The sequence below is a fragment of the Mesocricetus auratus genome, unplaced genomic scaffold (genome assembly GCF_017639785.1).
Source record: "Mesocricetus auratus isolate SY011 unplaced genomic scaffold, BCM_Maur_2.0 Super-Scaffold_100004, whole genome shotgun sequence".
NCBI classification, from domain to species: Eukaryota; Metazoa; Chordata; class Mammalia; order Rodentia; family Cricetidae; genus Mesocricetus; species Mesocricetus auratus.
Genome location: NW_024429189.1, coordinates 99,079,139 through 99,094,540, shown reverse-complemented (window position 1 = coordinate 99,094,540; position 15,402 = coordinate 99,079,139). Strand labels below are relative to the sequence as shown.

The following is a 15,402-nucleotide window of genomic DNA, read 5'->3' as shown; positions in this document are numbered from 1 at the left end:
GTTTGACCAGACTGTTCAAACTCAAATCCTTCTTCCTCTGCCTCCTGAGTGCCGTGACGGAAGTGCCATGCTCAACAACAATCCTATCTATCCATGTCTGTCTGTCTGTCTGTCTCTATCAGTCATCTATCTGAGACAGGTCTCGTACTATGTAGCTTTGGCTGTCCTGGAACTAACAGAGACCTGCCTGCCTCCACCTCCTGAGTCTTGGGATTAAAGGTGTGTATTGCCATGCCTGGCCTATGATGGCAATTCTTACAGATTTACTTAATTGACATGAATTGCTAAGTAGCTGATAGTAGTCATTTAGCTTTGTTTCTCTAACTTCAAATGAAAGTTCCTTTTCAGTGACACATTTAAGATTGCTTTTAATTACAGTTAATAAATTAATTACATGTAACGATAGGAAAGGACCAGAATTATATAATCTCAGTGCATTTAAATATGAATGCGAACTAGAATTGTTAATATATATTAAACTTTACTGGATTGCTTAAAAGTGTGTACTTCTATTCTCCTCCCTATTTATCCCACCAGATGGTGTTGAAACACTGGATTCTGGATGGCTCACATGTCAGACTGAAATAAGATTACGACTGCATTATTCTGAGAAACCTCCTGTCTCAATTACCAAGAAAAAATTCAAAAAATCTAGATTTAGGTATGTCTATATGATTTTATTACACTGTTTATTTTTGCTGTTACTCTAGATTTTCTGACCTTTAAAACTATAGGGTTTTAGGATAGTGAACTGTTTTCCTCCCTCAAATTGCTATTGTTAACACACACACACACACACACACACACACACACACACACACACACACACACACACACACAGATTTTTTCCGAGACAGGGTTTCTCTGTGGCTTTGGAGGCTGTCCTGGAACTAGCTCTTGTAGACCAGGCTGGCCTCGAACTCACAGAGATCCGCCTGCCTCTGTCTCCCAAGTGCTGGGATTAAAGGCGTGTGCCACCAACGCCCGGCTGTTACACATATTTATATTAGTTTTAACTCTAAAATTGCAACCAGAAAAGAAGCATTTTTGTAAAAAACAAGTGGTTTCTAGTCTCATATTTTGTAGTTTCTGTCATTTAACCTTTCATACTGTAAGGATTGCTTTAAAATCGATAAAGCAAGTGATTTTGTGGTGAAAGACAAATGGCACAAACAGAAAATGATTGTCAGAAATGGCCTTTAGAGCCCACATTTTGATATGACTTTTAAAGTTCTTGACAATGAAAGGTAACAGTTATCCTGGCAGCTCCAGACTCTGCTGCTTTCCTTCCTCTTCCTCCTCTTCCTCCTCTTCCTCTTCTTCCCCCTGTTTTAGTAGGGATAGATGGAAAAGCCTTGCAAAGATAGTTAAATTAGTTTTGCTGTAATACTTTGAACATAAATCTGAGCAAGCTGGCTTCCTTAAGATGTAGCTTACCTTGGTCGTCTAATCTTGTGATTTTGGAATCAATAATTCTGTATTTTGATATGTAACAAGCAAACTTTTCTGGTATATCAAAGCTGGGTAGAACTGTCCATTTGCAGTAACTGGAGACCTTGATACTATCTTTTTAGTATAATTCATAATATTATACCCTACATATCTTTAGTTGTTTTAATTACCTAAATATGGTATAATACATATCCCAGTCACAGGTAATAGCAAGTGGGTGGCTGCCAGAGACCTGCAGGAGTGTAGGATGTGTGATGTTGGAGGAGGGGGGTGCTGGCATGATTTGAGTGTGAATTGGGATGGTTGCCAGCAGCGTTTATTGACAAAAGAATATACCTTTTATACTCTGGAGTTGCACATAGGATTAAATATGAGTAAAAGGGCATGAGATCAGAGGTTGAGGAATCAAGCATTGATCTTGTTAATAGAAGGGTCCCAAGTTCTTCTTGCCAGAGAAAAGAAAGAATAACTTTTCTTTGTAGCTGTAGGAACTTTCTTCAAGCCTCTGAGGGAATGGGGACCCTTATCCAAATGCCTAACTTTGGGAAAAGGACTTCTGGGACCAGATAATCCACTACACAATTTAAAAGCAATTTACATTCCTTGAGCTGGTCCCTAAATTATGTCTCTTTGTGTCTTACTATATTGGCATTTTCCCATCATACACCTCCAAAAGGGAAGATCCTGATGCCTTATTATACTACACCATTCTGATTTCTCTATACTTATTAATTGAACTTTGCCCTTGATGGTCTCAGGCTGTGGATATGGTCTGTAGGCATTTCATCCTTGGGATCAGGTGTGTCTGTCTAATCTCAACTTTCCTGTTCTTTGTGTAATTTGGAGGGCACAATGAGATTCCTGGATATTTTCCTGAGAATTATTTTGTTTAGAGAGGCTACTGTTATACACATTTTCATCAATTACCAAAATTATCCACACAAAATTTCCCAAAGGGAAGGGCATTAAAATTGAAAGTAAACAGGTGCTGGAGAAGTGTGGTCTGCAATGTTAAAATGCTAGAACTTTGTTAAGCAACAGTGATTGCCATGGAGTCCACGACAGGTAGCACTTTAAATTCTATGTATTAACTGTTGTGATTAGAGAGAATTTAATATGTGTGCCTAGTCTATTTGATTTCCATTTTAAAAAGTAGTCTGCTATGTATAATTTATTGTTTATAAATTGTTTTAAAAGAAGGGAAAATATGTTACAAACTTTTTTGAGGTGGGGCTGGTCATTGTGTACCCAAAGGGGCCTTGAACTGCTACTTCAGCATGCTCTAGTGCCTAGGTTGTAGACATGTACTACTCTGCACAGTTGAGTGAATTTTCTCACTAGACAATTCAGTTGGCTTACTAGGGTTTCTTTCCCCTGCTGTATTTAATAAATAATGTTGGGGGTCTGATTTGAATGAAAATCAGTACTGTGTCTTATGCCATTCTTGTTTATATAGAAATCATTTTGAGGGCTTGATTGCTACTTAGCATGTTAGCCTTGAACTGAAAATTTTTTTTTACAACTCTTTGTAATTGGACTCTACAAGTTAAATGATTTTGTTCCTGTTGAAATGAATGCACATAACTAGAAATAGGTATCTGTTTTGGTCATTTTTTTCACCCAGACATATTAAGAATATACTTCGTCATCCTGGGTTAGAAAATAAATTTGTCTGTAATGGCCTCAGCAATTTTAAAACTTGGCATAGCTTTTGCATTTTTAAATATAGCAATGAGCATGTATCTCAGTAGTACCAAGTTTTAAAGATACCTTTTTTTGTTTGACTCATTCATACATGGAAAACAACAGTGCTATCTTTGTAGTAGACTACAGCATTATATAGCTGTTTGGAGATATCCTTTATCTTTTGTTCCATTATAGATCCCTTTCCTTTAGACTTGCTCCCTCGTTTAAATGGTTCTCTTCTCTTCTCATTTCTGTACACTTCTGGTTACTCCTGGTGTATCTCTGGCTGATTAATAGTTGTCCAGAACAATTCCTAAGAGTTTACTTTCTGAATGGTGATGGATGGTTTTTGTTTTGAGTTATTGAAGTGTTTATAGTGCAGTACCAGAACAGTATTATTAATGGAGTAATCTGCACGTTTGAACTGTCCGGGAGACCTCAATTATATGGCTTACAACCATGGTTGGGACAGGGGCTTATCCAGAGAGAGCATCCCAAACTAATAAAGTTCTATTATTTGTAAAATAGATTCCATTTAAATCTAGAATGCTACCTAGCATGGGTGAGGCTCTAGGTCCAATTCTCATCAAGCAAAAGCAAGTCTAGAATAAACTTTTTTTTTTGTAGTCTGTTACCTTCTACAATAACTTGTTCACTGTGTTTAATTTGATTAATCTTCATTAATTGATAGAAGAAATAGTCCAAACCACAGTGTGCTTTTTTGGCAAATAATTGCCTCTGTTTAGTAGTAGACTAGTCTTTGTGACCTGTGGTTTGGGTAACTGGTAATTGTGTTCATTGCTATGAGGCTTATTAAAGATTCTTGGTTTGTTTGATTAGAAAGGTGGGTTCATATAAATATATACATGCCGATAATGTCCATGCATAGAGCACTAGGGAGGCTCAAATAGCAGAATTACTGTGAGTTTGAGGCTGGTCTGGGCTACGTAGCTACCAGGCCACCTGAGGTATATAGTGTTTCAAAACAAATGAGCAAAATAAAAAAAGAAAATATTTATGCATATAGTTTGTTGTAATACTTTTCTATAACAGTTATTTTTTATTAGGTACCTGGAGAGGAACATGGCAAGTATTCTATAGGCAGATGTTTCTGTTCTGCCTACCAGCTCCCAAGTAACCACATGGAGACTTCTTATTAATTATGAAAGATTGGTTGGTAGCTTACACTTGTTTTTAGCTAGCTCTTATAACTTAAATTAACCCATTTCTGTTAATCTCTCTGCTCCTCTGAGGCTCATTTGCCTCTGTACTGCCCATCTTGCTTGCTCTGTCTGCCTTCTTCCCAGTATTCTCTCTGCCCTAAAAATCTTGCCTAGCTATCATCCATTTAGCTTTTTATTAAACCAGTCACAGTGATACATCTTCATACAGTGTAAAGTAATATTCTACATTTCCCCCTTTTATCTAAATAAAAAGGAAAGGTTTTAGTTCTAACATAATAAAACTATACACACTAAGGACAATTATCAGGTAAGAATTAAATATACAATGTCCAGTCCATTTGTACTTGACATATTTGGAGAAAATACTTCATTATTTATTCTATCTTGGTGAGTCCAAAGCTCTGTACCTTAATTACCTTCTTTCATAACTAAGGAAAGCTGTAATTATGACTATCTAGTAGTCAACTTCATCAAAGACTCCAGAGGATGGATATTAACATTACCTTAGTTAACAGGAAGTATAGAGCAAACAACTTCCAAAACTAAAGGAAACAACAGAAACAGCTGTATTGTCTGGAACCCAAGATTCCTCTGCAACATTGGGGCATCTCATCTTCAGCCTTCAGGCCTAGAGTATCTGAAAGACTTCTGTGAATCAGAAATTTTTGAAGGACTGTCCTCCTCTGTTTGGGCAAAGTTCAGCAATCATTTCTCTTTGTGTCCTGCTGGTCCAGTATGGGCAGCATAGCGTCAACAGTCAAGGCAAGGGTAGTGTCTTGTCCAAATGGCTAGCCTTTGTCATAAAGAAAGTAAACTCCATGTGAAGGTTCTTCAATGTCTATCATCCTTTTTTGGGGGGTAAATTGGTGCTACTAATAGCAGGCATGTCTCATTGTCAAGAAAAACCTTATGTTAATTATTAAAAATGCCATATTCTGTAGGTCTTTGAAATGCTTGAAGATCACCTATCTAAAATATATCTATATGACCTTGAAAACATACTTAAAATGACTAAGTTTGACTACTAACCTGTATCTATTATCCTAAACACTAAAACTTTGCATAACCTTTTAAAATGAGCTATATAGACTGGCGGTCTATGGGACCTTTGACAGCGGAACTAATATTTATCCTTGGTGCACAAATGGACTTTGGGAGCCCATTCCCAACGGAAGACTATTCTCTCAGCCTAGATACAAGGGGGAGGGCCTAGGCCCTCCCCCAAATGATATGACAGACTTTGATAATCCTCCATGAAAGGCTTTCCCCTCCCTGGGGGAGTGGATGGGGGTGTCTGTAGGGGAAATAGGAAGATGGGAGGAAGAGGGAACTGGGACTGATATGTAAAATAAGATTGTTTCTAAATGAAAAAAAGCTACATAGAAAAAAAGTGAGCTACACAGGTACAATACCTTAAACAAGAATAGGAACATGTAAACAGTATAACAAAAAATAATCTTAAATTTGTATCAATATACAAAATCCTTACTAGTGTATTATAGAATATTAAGATGTATTACATTTGTTTATGCTGTGGAATATTTGTTTAATGATGCAGACTTGTGTTGCATTCTTTTATGCTGCATTTGTTTAACTCTGTGAAGCTGCGTTACTTTACCTGACTGGTCTAATAGCTAAATATTCAATAGCAAGGCAGGAGAAAGGATAGGTGCAGCTGGCAGGTAGAGAGAATAAATAGAAGGAGAAAAAGATCTAAGAACAGGAAGAGAGAGGATACCAGGGGCTAGCCACCCACCTACATAGCCAGCCACAGAATAAGAAGAAAGATATACAGAAATAGAAAAAGGTAAAAGCCCAGAGGCAAAAGGTAGACATGGTAATTTAAGAAAAGCTGGCTAGAAACAAGCCAAGGCCAGGAATTTATCAGTAATAATTAGCCTATCTGTGGTTTATTTGGGAACTGGATGGTTGACCCCTCAATAAAGAGTGAAAAAACAAACAAAAAACAAAAAACCAAACTAGTGATTTAAAAGCAGACTCAACAATCTACCCTTTTATCTCTATTTCTATACTATATCCTCTTTTCCTTCAGAGAGAGACCCTTAATCTAATCCCTTTGTTTAGCTTTTTTCCTGATCATGATGAATAAATTGTAACCAAACCCTCTAAATGATGACAAACATCTATAACCCATCAAATGATCAGTTGAGCAAAAGCCACCCACCCTACCTCTTGGAGATGTGTGTATCCTGTGTTCTTGACTGTTTTCTGTTGTCTGGGGTGCTGACATCTTTAGGAGAACCTGGGAAAATTGGAATAACAGCCAAGTCCTGGGTGAATTGGCTATATTATTTGTTGTCCAGTCTCTGTGCAATGGAAAAATGCAAGGATTATGTAAAGTCCTGCCTGAACTAGTCTTTGGGGCTCTACCATCTCAGCCAGCAGCTTTGAAGCTATTAACTACAACAGAGGCATTCTGACAGACTGGATTACCTGGGCTACCCATTTTCATTGTTGTCTGGTCCCATTGCTCTGAAAATATACAAACTTTCAAATGTAACACACCTATCTCTGCATTAACACAAATATGCACTTTGTGAAGTGTGCGCACAAATGAGTTTAAGATGATTTTTTTGTTTTATGTTTGAGCAGATAAAAGGCATCTGTTAACTTTGTAAGTTTGTTTGAACTGTATAATATAAATTTCTATCCATGCCATATGAAAGGATGGTATGTAATAATAAGTCATGAGGACTCTGTAGCCAACAAGATTTATCTTATCTCATTTCATCTCATCTCACACCTGTTCCCATGCAGAGGGATCATCATACACATCATCTTTCCTGTAATCTTTTTTGACTTCCTCCACCATGCCTGTAGCCACGATACTCAGAATCTCACCTGTTTAAATCTGATCTCTTGCGGAAACAAAGGCATAACCTTTCCCCCAATGCAACATATTTTTGAAGTTAAGACATTTTCAAAATATATAGGTTGATTTAATTTATAGTTTCCATAACCCAGTGTCTCTCAGTAGCTGGTTTTCTTTTTTTTTTTTTTTACATCAACATGTCTTAATAAAGCAAAAACAAACCAAACAAAATTCAAAGTTAACAAGACACCATGTAGGATCTAGATACCCTGTGTATTTTCCATCCTTTCATGGCTTTGTGTGTGTGTGTTACTTTATTCTTTCTTTAAAGCCTTTATTATTTTTAAGTTATTATTTTCTGCCTATACCCATTTTTTCTTAAGTCTACACAGATTGTTAAACACACTATAACCTATTTAGAGTTTTTTTTTTTCTGTTTGAACCTGCTTTATTGCATATCTGTAACTTTTTCTGTCTGCATGAACAAAACCTTACACCTGCCACATGGCTTAGCTCATTGCACACTGGCGGCTCAAGCATGCAGGCAGCTGCCAGGAGACATGTCTCTGTACTGCAGCTAGCACGAGAGACATGAGACTAGGAAGCTGCATTTGACTGCATTTTTGTATGTTTAGAACCTTTTGAAAGATTTCTCCGGTCTTATGTGGATATACTTGGCCCCACATTGGGTACCTTTTGTAGGTGGGTATTTCTTTCCTGCCTGCCAGATAACCACATGGAGACTTATTAGTTACGGATGGTTGGCCGATAGCATAGGCTGTTTTTCGCTAGCTCTTATAACTTAAATAAACCTATTTCTATTCATCTATGTACTGTTCATCCTGCTTGCTCTGTGTCTCATGCCATCTCTGTCTTCTTCCCAGCATTCTCTCTGCCCCCAATATCCTACCTACCTATTGGCTGTTTAGCTTTTTATTAAATCAATCAAAATGACATATCTTCACGCATTGTAAAGGAATAATCCACATCAGTGTTCAGTTTAAACCTCCAGTTCTAATGTACATTTAAAAATGCACTAGTAGATTTTGGTTTAGTTTGTGCTTTTGAGATCTCCCAAAAGGAGTTCTTGTTCTTTGAATGCTAAGAAATTGAGAGTTAGCTATAATTGGTATTAAAGTAAATAAGCCTACAGTGTGGTCTAAAGTTATTTTTGTTATTTGTGTTTATGTATGTAATGTGATATTTTTTTTCCTTACTGGGTTTCATTCTGTTCTTAATACAGGGTAAAGCTTACACTAGAGGGTCTGGAGGAAGATGATGATGATGATGATAAGGTATCTCCCACTATTCTTCACAAAATGTCCAACAGTCTGGAGATATCCTTAATAAGTGACAACGAGTTCAAGTGCAGGCACTCACAGCCAGAATGTGGATATGGCTTACAGCCTGATCGCTGGACTGAATACAGCATACAGACAATGGAGCCAGATAACCTGGAGCTAATCTTTGACTTTTTTGAGGTGAGTAGTTGTTTTAACTAGACAGAGAATTCAGGCACGAACTTATTTTTGTATGTAGTTAGGTTTTGCTTCTCAGAAAAACCTAGTGGAGTAGAATAAACAACTTCAGTAGAATTATATTTTAAATCAGGACAAGATGTCTGTGCCTATTAAATAATATAAATATAAAACTTTCAAAGAACTTTCCATGGGTTAAATAGCGAGGTCTTTTGTAGCCCATTCATGTTGGCCTCTACCTCAATATATTGTCAAGAATGACAATTATAGTCATGGATATCTATGCTGTTTTTGTGGGTCTGCAAATGAGACCAAGTTTTTATGCATGCTAGACAAACGTTCTCAACTGGGCTACATCCTCAGCTTCAAAGGTAACTTTTTATTATGATAATTCACTGTGATGGTAGATTTGTTTTTTAACTTAGTATGTATAGCAACTAGTTAATGAAAAGTTTATTGTGTATGTGTGTACCCAATGTTTGTATTGGTGGTATATGCATCCCACATGCTTGTGTGAAGATCAGAAGAAACTCTTAGATTTGGTCCTTTCTGTATGTAGGTCTGGGGTTTAAACCCAAGTTTCCAGATGTACTGGATGTTTTTTTGTTAACTTGACACATAATAAAGAAAATGCCTTCATAAGATTGGTCTTTAGGCATATCTGGGGTATTTTCTTGATTAATGGTAGACATGGGGAGCCCAGCCCATCATACCACCCCTGGGCAGGTGGTCCTGGATAGTATAAGAAATCAAAGCAAGAAAGGTGTGAGGAGCAAGTTTGTAAGCAGTACTTCCGGTAGCTTCTGCTTCAGTTTCTGCCTCCAAGTTCTTGCCTTGATTCCTGCATTGACTTCCCTACAAGTTGTAAGATAAAACAAACCCTTTCCCTCCCCAAGTTGCTTTATTGTAGGTAGTGATGTATTATAAGCAGTGAAAAAGTAACTAAGACATGAAGTTTGCATAGCAGGCCTTGTACCTGCTCAGCCGTTTGCTTTTCTTCTTCAAGGTTTATTTATTCATTTATTATGTATGAAGCATTCTGTCTGTATGTATGCCTGCAGACCAGAAAAGGGCAACACCAGATCTCACAGATGGTTGTGAGCCACTATGTGGTTGCTGGGAATTGAACTCAGGACCCTTAGGAAGAGAAGGCAGTGCTTTTCATCGCTGAGTCATCCCTCTAACCCTGCTGATCTAAAAATCTAGTAAAATTTATGTCAGATTTTGAAGAATCTTTGCTAAGGTCCTAACCTCATGACACTTTTGTTAGCTCATTTGTTTCCTACAAGTAATGCTTGCTTGCTACCTTCTCTAATGTCCTGAATACCGCGTGCCTGTCCTGTAAATTATATATACTGGTTCCTAAACCTCTAGCTCCTTTGCTGCCTCTGCTGATATCTATTTTTTGAGAATATGCTAGCTATATTTTGTTGATAGCAACAGAATTCAAGGTAGATTTAAACATATTGAATGAAACTTGTTACATATATTTAAAAGTTTTGTAATCTTTGAATTATTCAATTTGATGTTATTTTTAGATATTTTGTGAGTGTCTTTTTGACTGCCTCTTAATACATAAGATCTAATATGAAAATTATAGATCTAAACTTAAGATGATGGTAATTTATAAAAATACAGTGTGAAGTTTTGGTTGAACATTTTTTGTAGATTACTTAAGTGCCTACCGTAAGATCTCACCACAAATATATTCCCCGCCTTGATGTGTCAGTCACCATGCTTGACTGTATCATGTGTATATTTATCTTTGAGGCGGGGTATCATGTAGCTCACGCTAACTTGAATTGCTGTGTAGGTGAACATGACCTTGGACTGATCCTATCCTCCTGCTTCCTCTTCCCAAGTACTGAGATTATTGACAAATATCACAATGTCTGGTTTTTGTCTAGTGCTGGGGATCAAAGCAATGGAGGCTCATACCAATGGAGTATCTAGTCCTAGAGTCTTTCTCATTAGTTCTCTTCCATAGACTCCAAGTCCACTTTAAAGTTTTGAGGGAATGAAAATTGACAGTGTTGCTGGGCAATGGAAAATTGATAATGTTGCTGGGTGGTGGTGGTACATGCCTTTAATTCCAGCAATCGGAAGGCATAGACAAGTGGATCTTCGTGAGTTCGAGACCAGCCTGGTCTATAGAGTGAGTTCCAGATCAGGCTCCAAAGCTACAGAGAAACTTTTTTGGTTTTCCCCCAAGATAGGGTTTCTCTATTGTTTTAGAGCCTGTCCTGGAACTCGCTCTGTAGACCAGGCTGGCCTCAAACTCACAGAGATCTGCCTGCTTCTGCCTCCTGAGTGCTGGGATTAAAGGCATGCACCACCACCACCCAGTGAGAAACCCTTCTTAAAAAACAAAAAAATAAAAATAAAAAATAAAAAAAAAGAAAGGAAGAAATAAAAAGAAAAAGAAAATTGACAATGTCTGAAAATTCAGGGCAGTCCAGAAAGGGTGGCTCAGTGTAGAAAGCTTTCTCATTGAACTGTCTTTAGACTGCCAGCCGGAAAATAATGACCTGGAGACTTAATAACTATGAGGCTTGGCCTTAGCTTAGGCTTTTTCCCATTTAGCTCTTACAGCTTAATTAACCCATGTTTTTAAAATGTACATTCTGCCATGTTGCTCGGTTACTTCTTAGTACAACACACCTGACTTACTGGTCAAATGCCTACCTCTCTTCTTCCTGAAAATCCCACCTAGTCTCTATTATTGTCCATTCAGCTCTTTATTAAATCAATCAGTTGGCTCCTTAGGCAGAGATAATCTTGAGTGTATACAAATATTCCACAACAGCTCAGTGGTTAAGAGTCCTTTTCTATTCTTGGGGATGGCCCGAGTTCAGTTCCTAGTATCTAGATGGGACAGCTCACTTTCTCCTGTAACTCTAGCTCCAGGGGTTCTGACCTCCACAAGCAACTGCACTCATAGGTACATGCACCTACACACACACTTCATTGGAGCCAGTGAGAGCATGGCTCAGTGGGTAAGGGTACTTGCTACTAAATCTGATGACTTGAGTTCAATCCCTGCATATGATGGAAGACAAGATCCAACTTTGTCAAGTTGTCCTCTGACCTCAACATGCATACAATGGCATTTGCATGCCAAACCTCATTCTCTCCACACACAAACTTTTTTAAAATGTAAATACAAATTAGGAAATTTTGAACTTTTTTCTTTTAGGAAGATCTCAGTGAGCATGTAGTTCAGGGTGATGCTCTTCCTGGACATGTGGGCACAGCATGCCTCCTGTCATCTACCATTGCTGAAAGTCCAAAGAGTGCTGGAGTCCTTACTCTTCCCATCATGAGCAGAAACTCCAGAAAAACCATAGGCAAAGTCAGAGGTAAGTTGGGGAGAAGCAGATAGGCCCTTAAAACTAACCTAAGGTTGTGCTAGAATTTTCATAATTGCAAATTTTGAAGATCAGTTAAACAATTTACGTTCATTATTAATAGGACGATAACACTTTAAGGAGCATACTTACTGAATTTTCTGAATCAGTGTTGCTTGATCTTTTCTTGTTTGATAGAGATTGACAAAGGTGGTTCTATTCGAATGTTGCTTAGCTCATAGTGGTCTTTTTAATTATGCCCCACTTTTTTCCTATGAAGTTGATTTTATCATCATCAAGCCATTACCAGGATACAGTTGTTCTATGCAGTCTTCGTTTTCCAAGTATTGGAAGCCAAGAATACCACTGGATGTTGGACATCGTGGTGCAGGGAACTCAACAACAACTGCACAGTAAGTTGCATATTTGGATGGGATTATCATTCATAGTCCATGCTTGGTAAGATTAATGTATTTACCTGCTAATTATCAGAAGATGCCTCTTCATTACTCTTAGAATTAAATGAAAGTGGTGTTAAGAGAAAGGAATTACTATGTCAATAGAAACCAAGTCTCTTTTTGATGTATAATGAAAAGGTCATTAAAAATCGAAAGCCATCCAGGCATGGTGGCACACACCTTTAATCCTAGCATTTGGGAGGCAGAGGCAGGCGGATCTCTGAGTTTGGGCCAGCTTGATCTACCGATCAAATTCCAGGATAGACTCCAAAACTACAGAGAAACCCTGTCTTGGAAAAACCAAAGCCCAAACAAAACAAAAATAAATAAATTGAAAGCCAGGAGGGAAATTTTAATAGAGAAAGCTTTTTTGACCTCCTTGATATCAGCCTTTTGATTGTTTTTCTTGCAAGCTGCTCTCTGGGCCTCAATTTCCTTACCCATGAAATGGTTTGGTTTGGTCAATGGTTTTACCCTTAGTGCTTTTTTCTTACCTACATATCATGGTTCTACGGAGGTATATAAGTAAATACAGTTTAGACTTCATCAGACACAAATGCCAGCCTAATAAAGTTGTGTTTTTCTGTCAGTGTTGAACTTTATTGCCAGAGGCTTTTTTACTATAAAACTTAATCCTACATTTAAAAAAATAATAGTTGAATATTTTTGTGTGTGCGTGTTGATTTTTTTTTTTTTTGGTGCAATTCTCATGGAGTTTAGAGGATGCCAGATCACCTAGAGCTGGAGTTACAGGTTGTTGTGAGCCATCCAGTGTGTACTAGGAGCCAAACATAGGTCCTATAGGATAGCAGCAAATGCTCTTAACCACTGAACTGCCTCTTCAGTCCCCACATTTTTTAAAAAGAGTGATTGCGGTTAAATCATTATGATCTTAGGTCTCCAAACCAAGTCAACTTACATTTAAGTAAGAAGCACTTTCAAGTTCCATGTTAATAAGCTGTGTGTGTGTGTGTGTGTGTGTGTGTGTGTGTGTGTGTGTGTGTGTGTGTGTGTGTGTGTTGTGTGTGTGTGCCCATGTGCTGATATATAAGTATGGGGGCTACAGTAGGATATGAATGTCACTCTCTACCTTTGACACCAGGTCACTGAATGTGGAGCTGGTCTGGCAGCCAGCAAAACCCAGCAACCCTCTTGCACCTGCCTAATACAACACCAGGGTTTTAGTCATATACAGCCGTATCTGGTTTTTTAAAAAACAAGGTTGCTAACATCGTGGTTTCTGCAATCTGGACACAAGTCTTTATGCTTTTTGTTTGTTTGTTTGTTTGTTTTTTGTTTTTTTTTTTTTTTTGGTTTTTCGAGACAGGGTTTCTCTGTAGCTTTGGGGGCTGTCCTGGAACTCACTTTGTAGACCAGGCTGGCCTCGAACTCACAGAGATCCGCCTGCCTCTGCCTCCCGAGTGCTGGGACTAAAGGCGTGCACCACCAACGCCCGGCCAAGTCTTTATGCTTAAGCAGCAAGTATTCCTTCTTTTTCTTAATGAAATCTACCTTTGGTATGTCAGTCATTCCCAGTTTCTCATATTTTGCCAGTATGAAGACATTTGGAGGCTTTATTACAAGTGGCAAATTTCTTTTGCCTCAGTTTCGTCATGCCCTTGAAAAGGTTTGTTCTCTTTAATCAAACACTTCACTTGTCCAAGAAAAATCGGTGTGCAGGGAAGGCATGTGTTGTGATGTTATGAAGTGAGTGCACATATCTGCCAGGTTTTTCACTATCATATTTTGAGTATAGCAAAATTAGCCTTAGCATAAAAGGTAAGTCCTGTTTCACTATTGAAGATATGATGTAGTTAGCTTACTACAGTGTTTCTTTTCTTTAGTACTTGATGACTACATTTCTTCTCTATTTTAGGCTGGCTAAAGTACAGGAAAATACTATCGCTTCTTTAAGAAATGCTGCCAGTCATGTAAGTACCATTTTTTTTAAACAGCTTTAGATTTTTTAGATAGAGACAGGGAAATCTTCCAGTTTGTATTAACTGATAAAAAGAAAACTATTCCTTGTTCTGAAAATGTTTTTAAGTGAATATAAAATTTTTTTGGTATTTGTTTAGGCTTGTGATGAAGATTCACATGTAAATAACCAGATAATAACAAGCCCTTAAATGTTAAGAGAAGCTTTATCTTTTGCTAGCCGCTTTGGTTTATCCCCCGCCAGTCGCCTGGGCTCTGCCGCGCCAGCCTGGTTCTAGAACCGCATCAGTCCCAAATAAACACACAGGAGGCTATATTCATTATGAAGCTGTTGGCCTTGTTTGTCCCTTACTGGCTAGCTCTGCATTAAGTAATTACCCCATAATTGTTAATCTAAGTATGTTTCTTACCGGAGAATAGTTCCCGGCTTCCTACCCCATGCGGCTACATCTCGAACTCTCCTGTGTTTCTCCTACCCAGAATCCTCCTGGATTCCTAGCCCCACCTATCTAGATTCCTATTGGCCAGACAGTGCTTTATTAGCATAAGACTTCCCCAACATCTCCTCTTTTCTGTTTAAACAAAAAGAAAGGTCTTAACTTTAACACAGTCAAATTGTATATAACAGAACAGTTATCAAATAAGAACATAGTTACAATATTTTAGCAAGATTTAAAGAAAATATCATCCAAAGTCCTATATGTAGCTTATCTTTTCTCATAACTAAGGAAAACTATAATTATAACTATCTGTCTTCAACTCCATCAAAGACCACAGAAGGATAATATATAAACACTAGGATTGACAGAGACATCTTACTGCCTGGACAGTCACCCGAAGTTCCTCTGTAACGTTGGGGCATCCATCTTCAGCCCATAGGCCACAATGTGTCTGGAACACTTCTCAGCAAAGCAGGAAATTTCAAACTGTCCATCTGCGTTGGCAGTCTGTCAGTCATTTTTCTTTGTCCTGCAGCAAGTCTCGTAGACTCTTCATCAAGCAGGAACCCTGTAAGACTGAGTTCAG

General features: G+C 38.0%; 1 protein-coding gene across 4 annotated transcripts in view; it reads left to right on the top strand.

The window, feature by feature from the left end:
• Gpcpd1 (glycerophosphocholine phosphodiesterase 1) overlaps window positions 1-15,402 on the top strand; it is a 60,323-nt gene that overhangs the window by 20,322 nt on the left and 24,599 nt on the right. For all 4 annotated transcript variants that reach the window (XM_040746345.1, XM_040746343.1, XM_040746344.1 and 1 more), the window contains 5 exons: window positions 538-661; window positions 8,399-8,636; window positions 11,830-11,992; window positions 12,261-12,393; window positions 14,315-14,369. In XM_040746345.1, coding sequence (XP_040602279.1) covers window positions 538-661; window positions 8,399-8,636; window positions 11,830-11,992; window positions 12,261-12,393; window positions 14,315-14,369 — 713 coding nt within the window. The remainder of the gene's footprint in view (window positions 1-537; window positions 662-8,398; window positions 8,637-11,829; window positions 11,993-12,260; window positions 12,394-14,314; window positions 14,370-15,402) is intronic.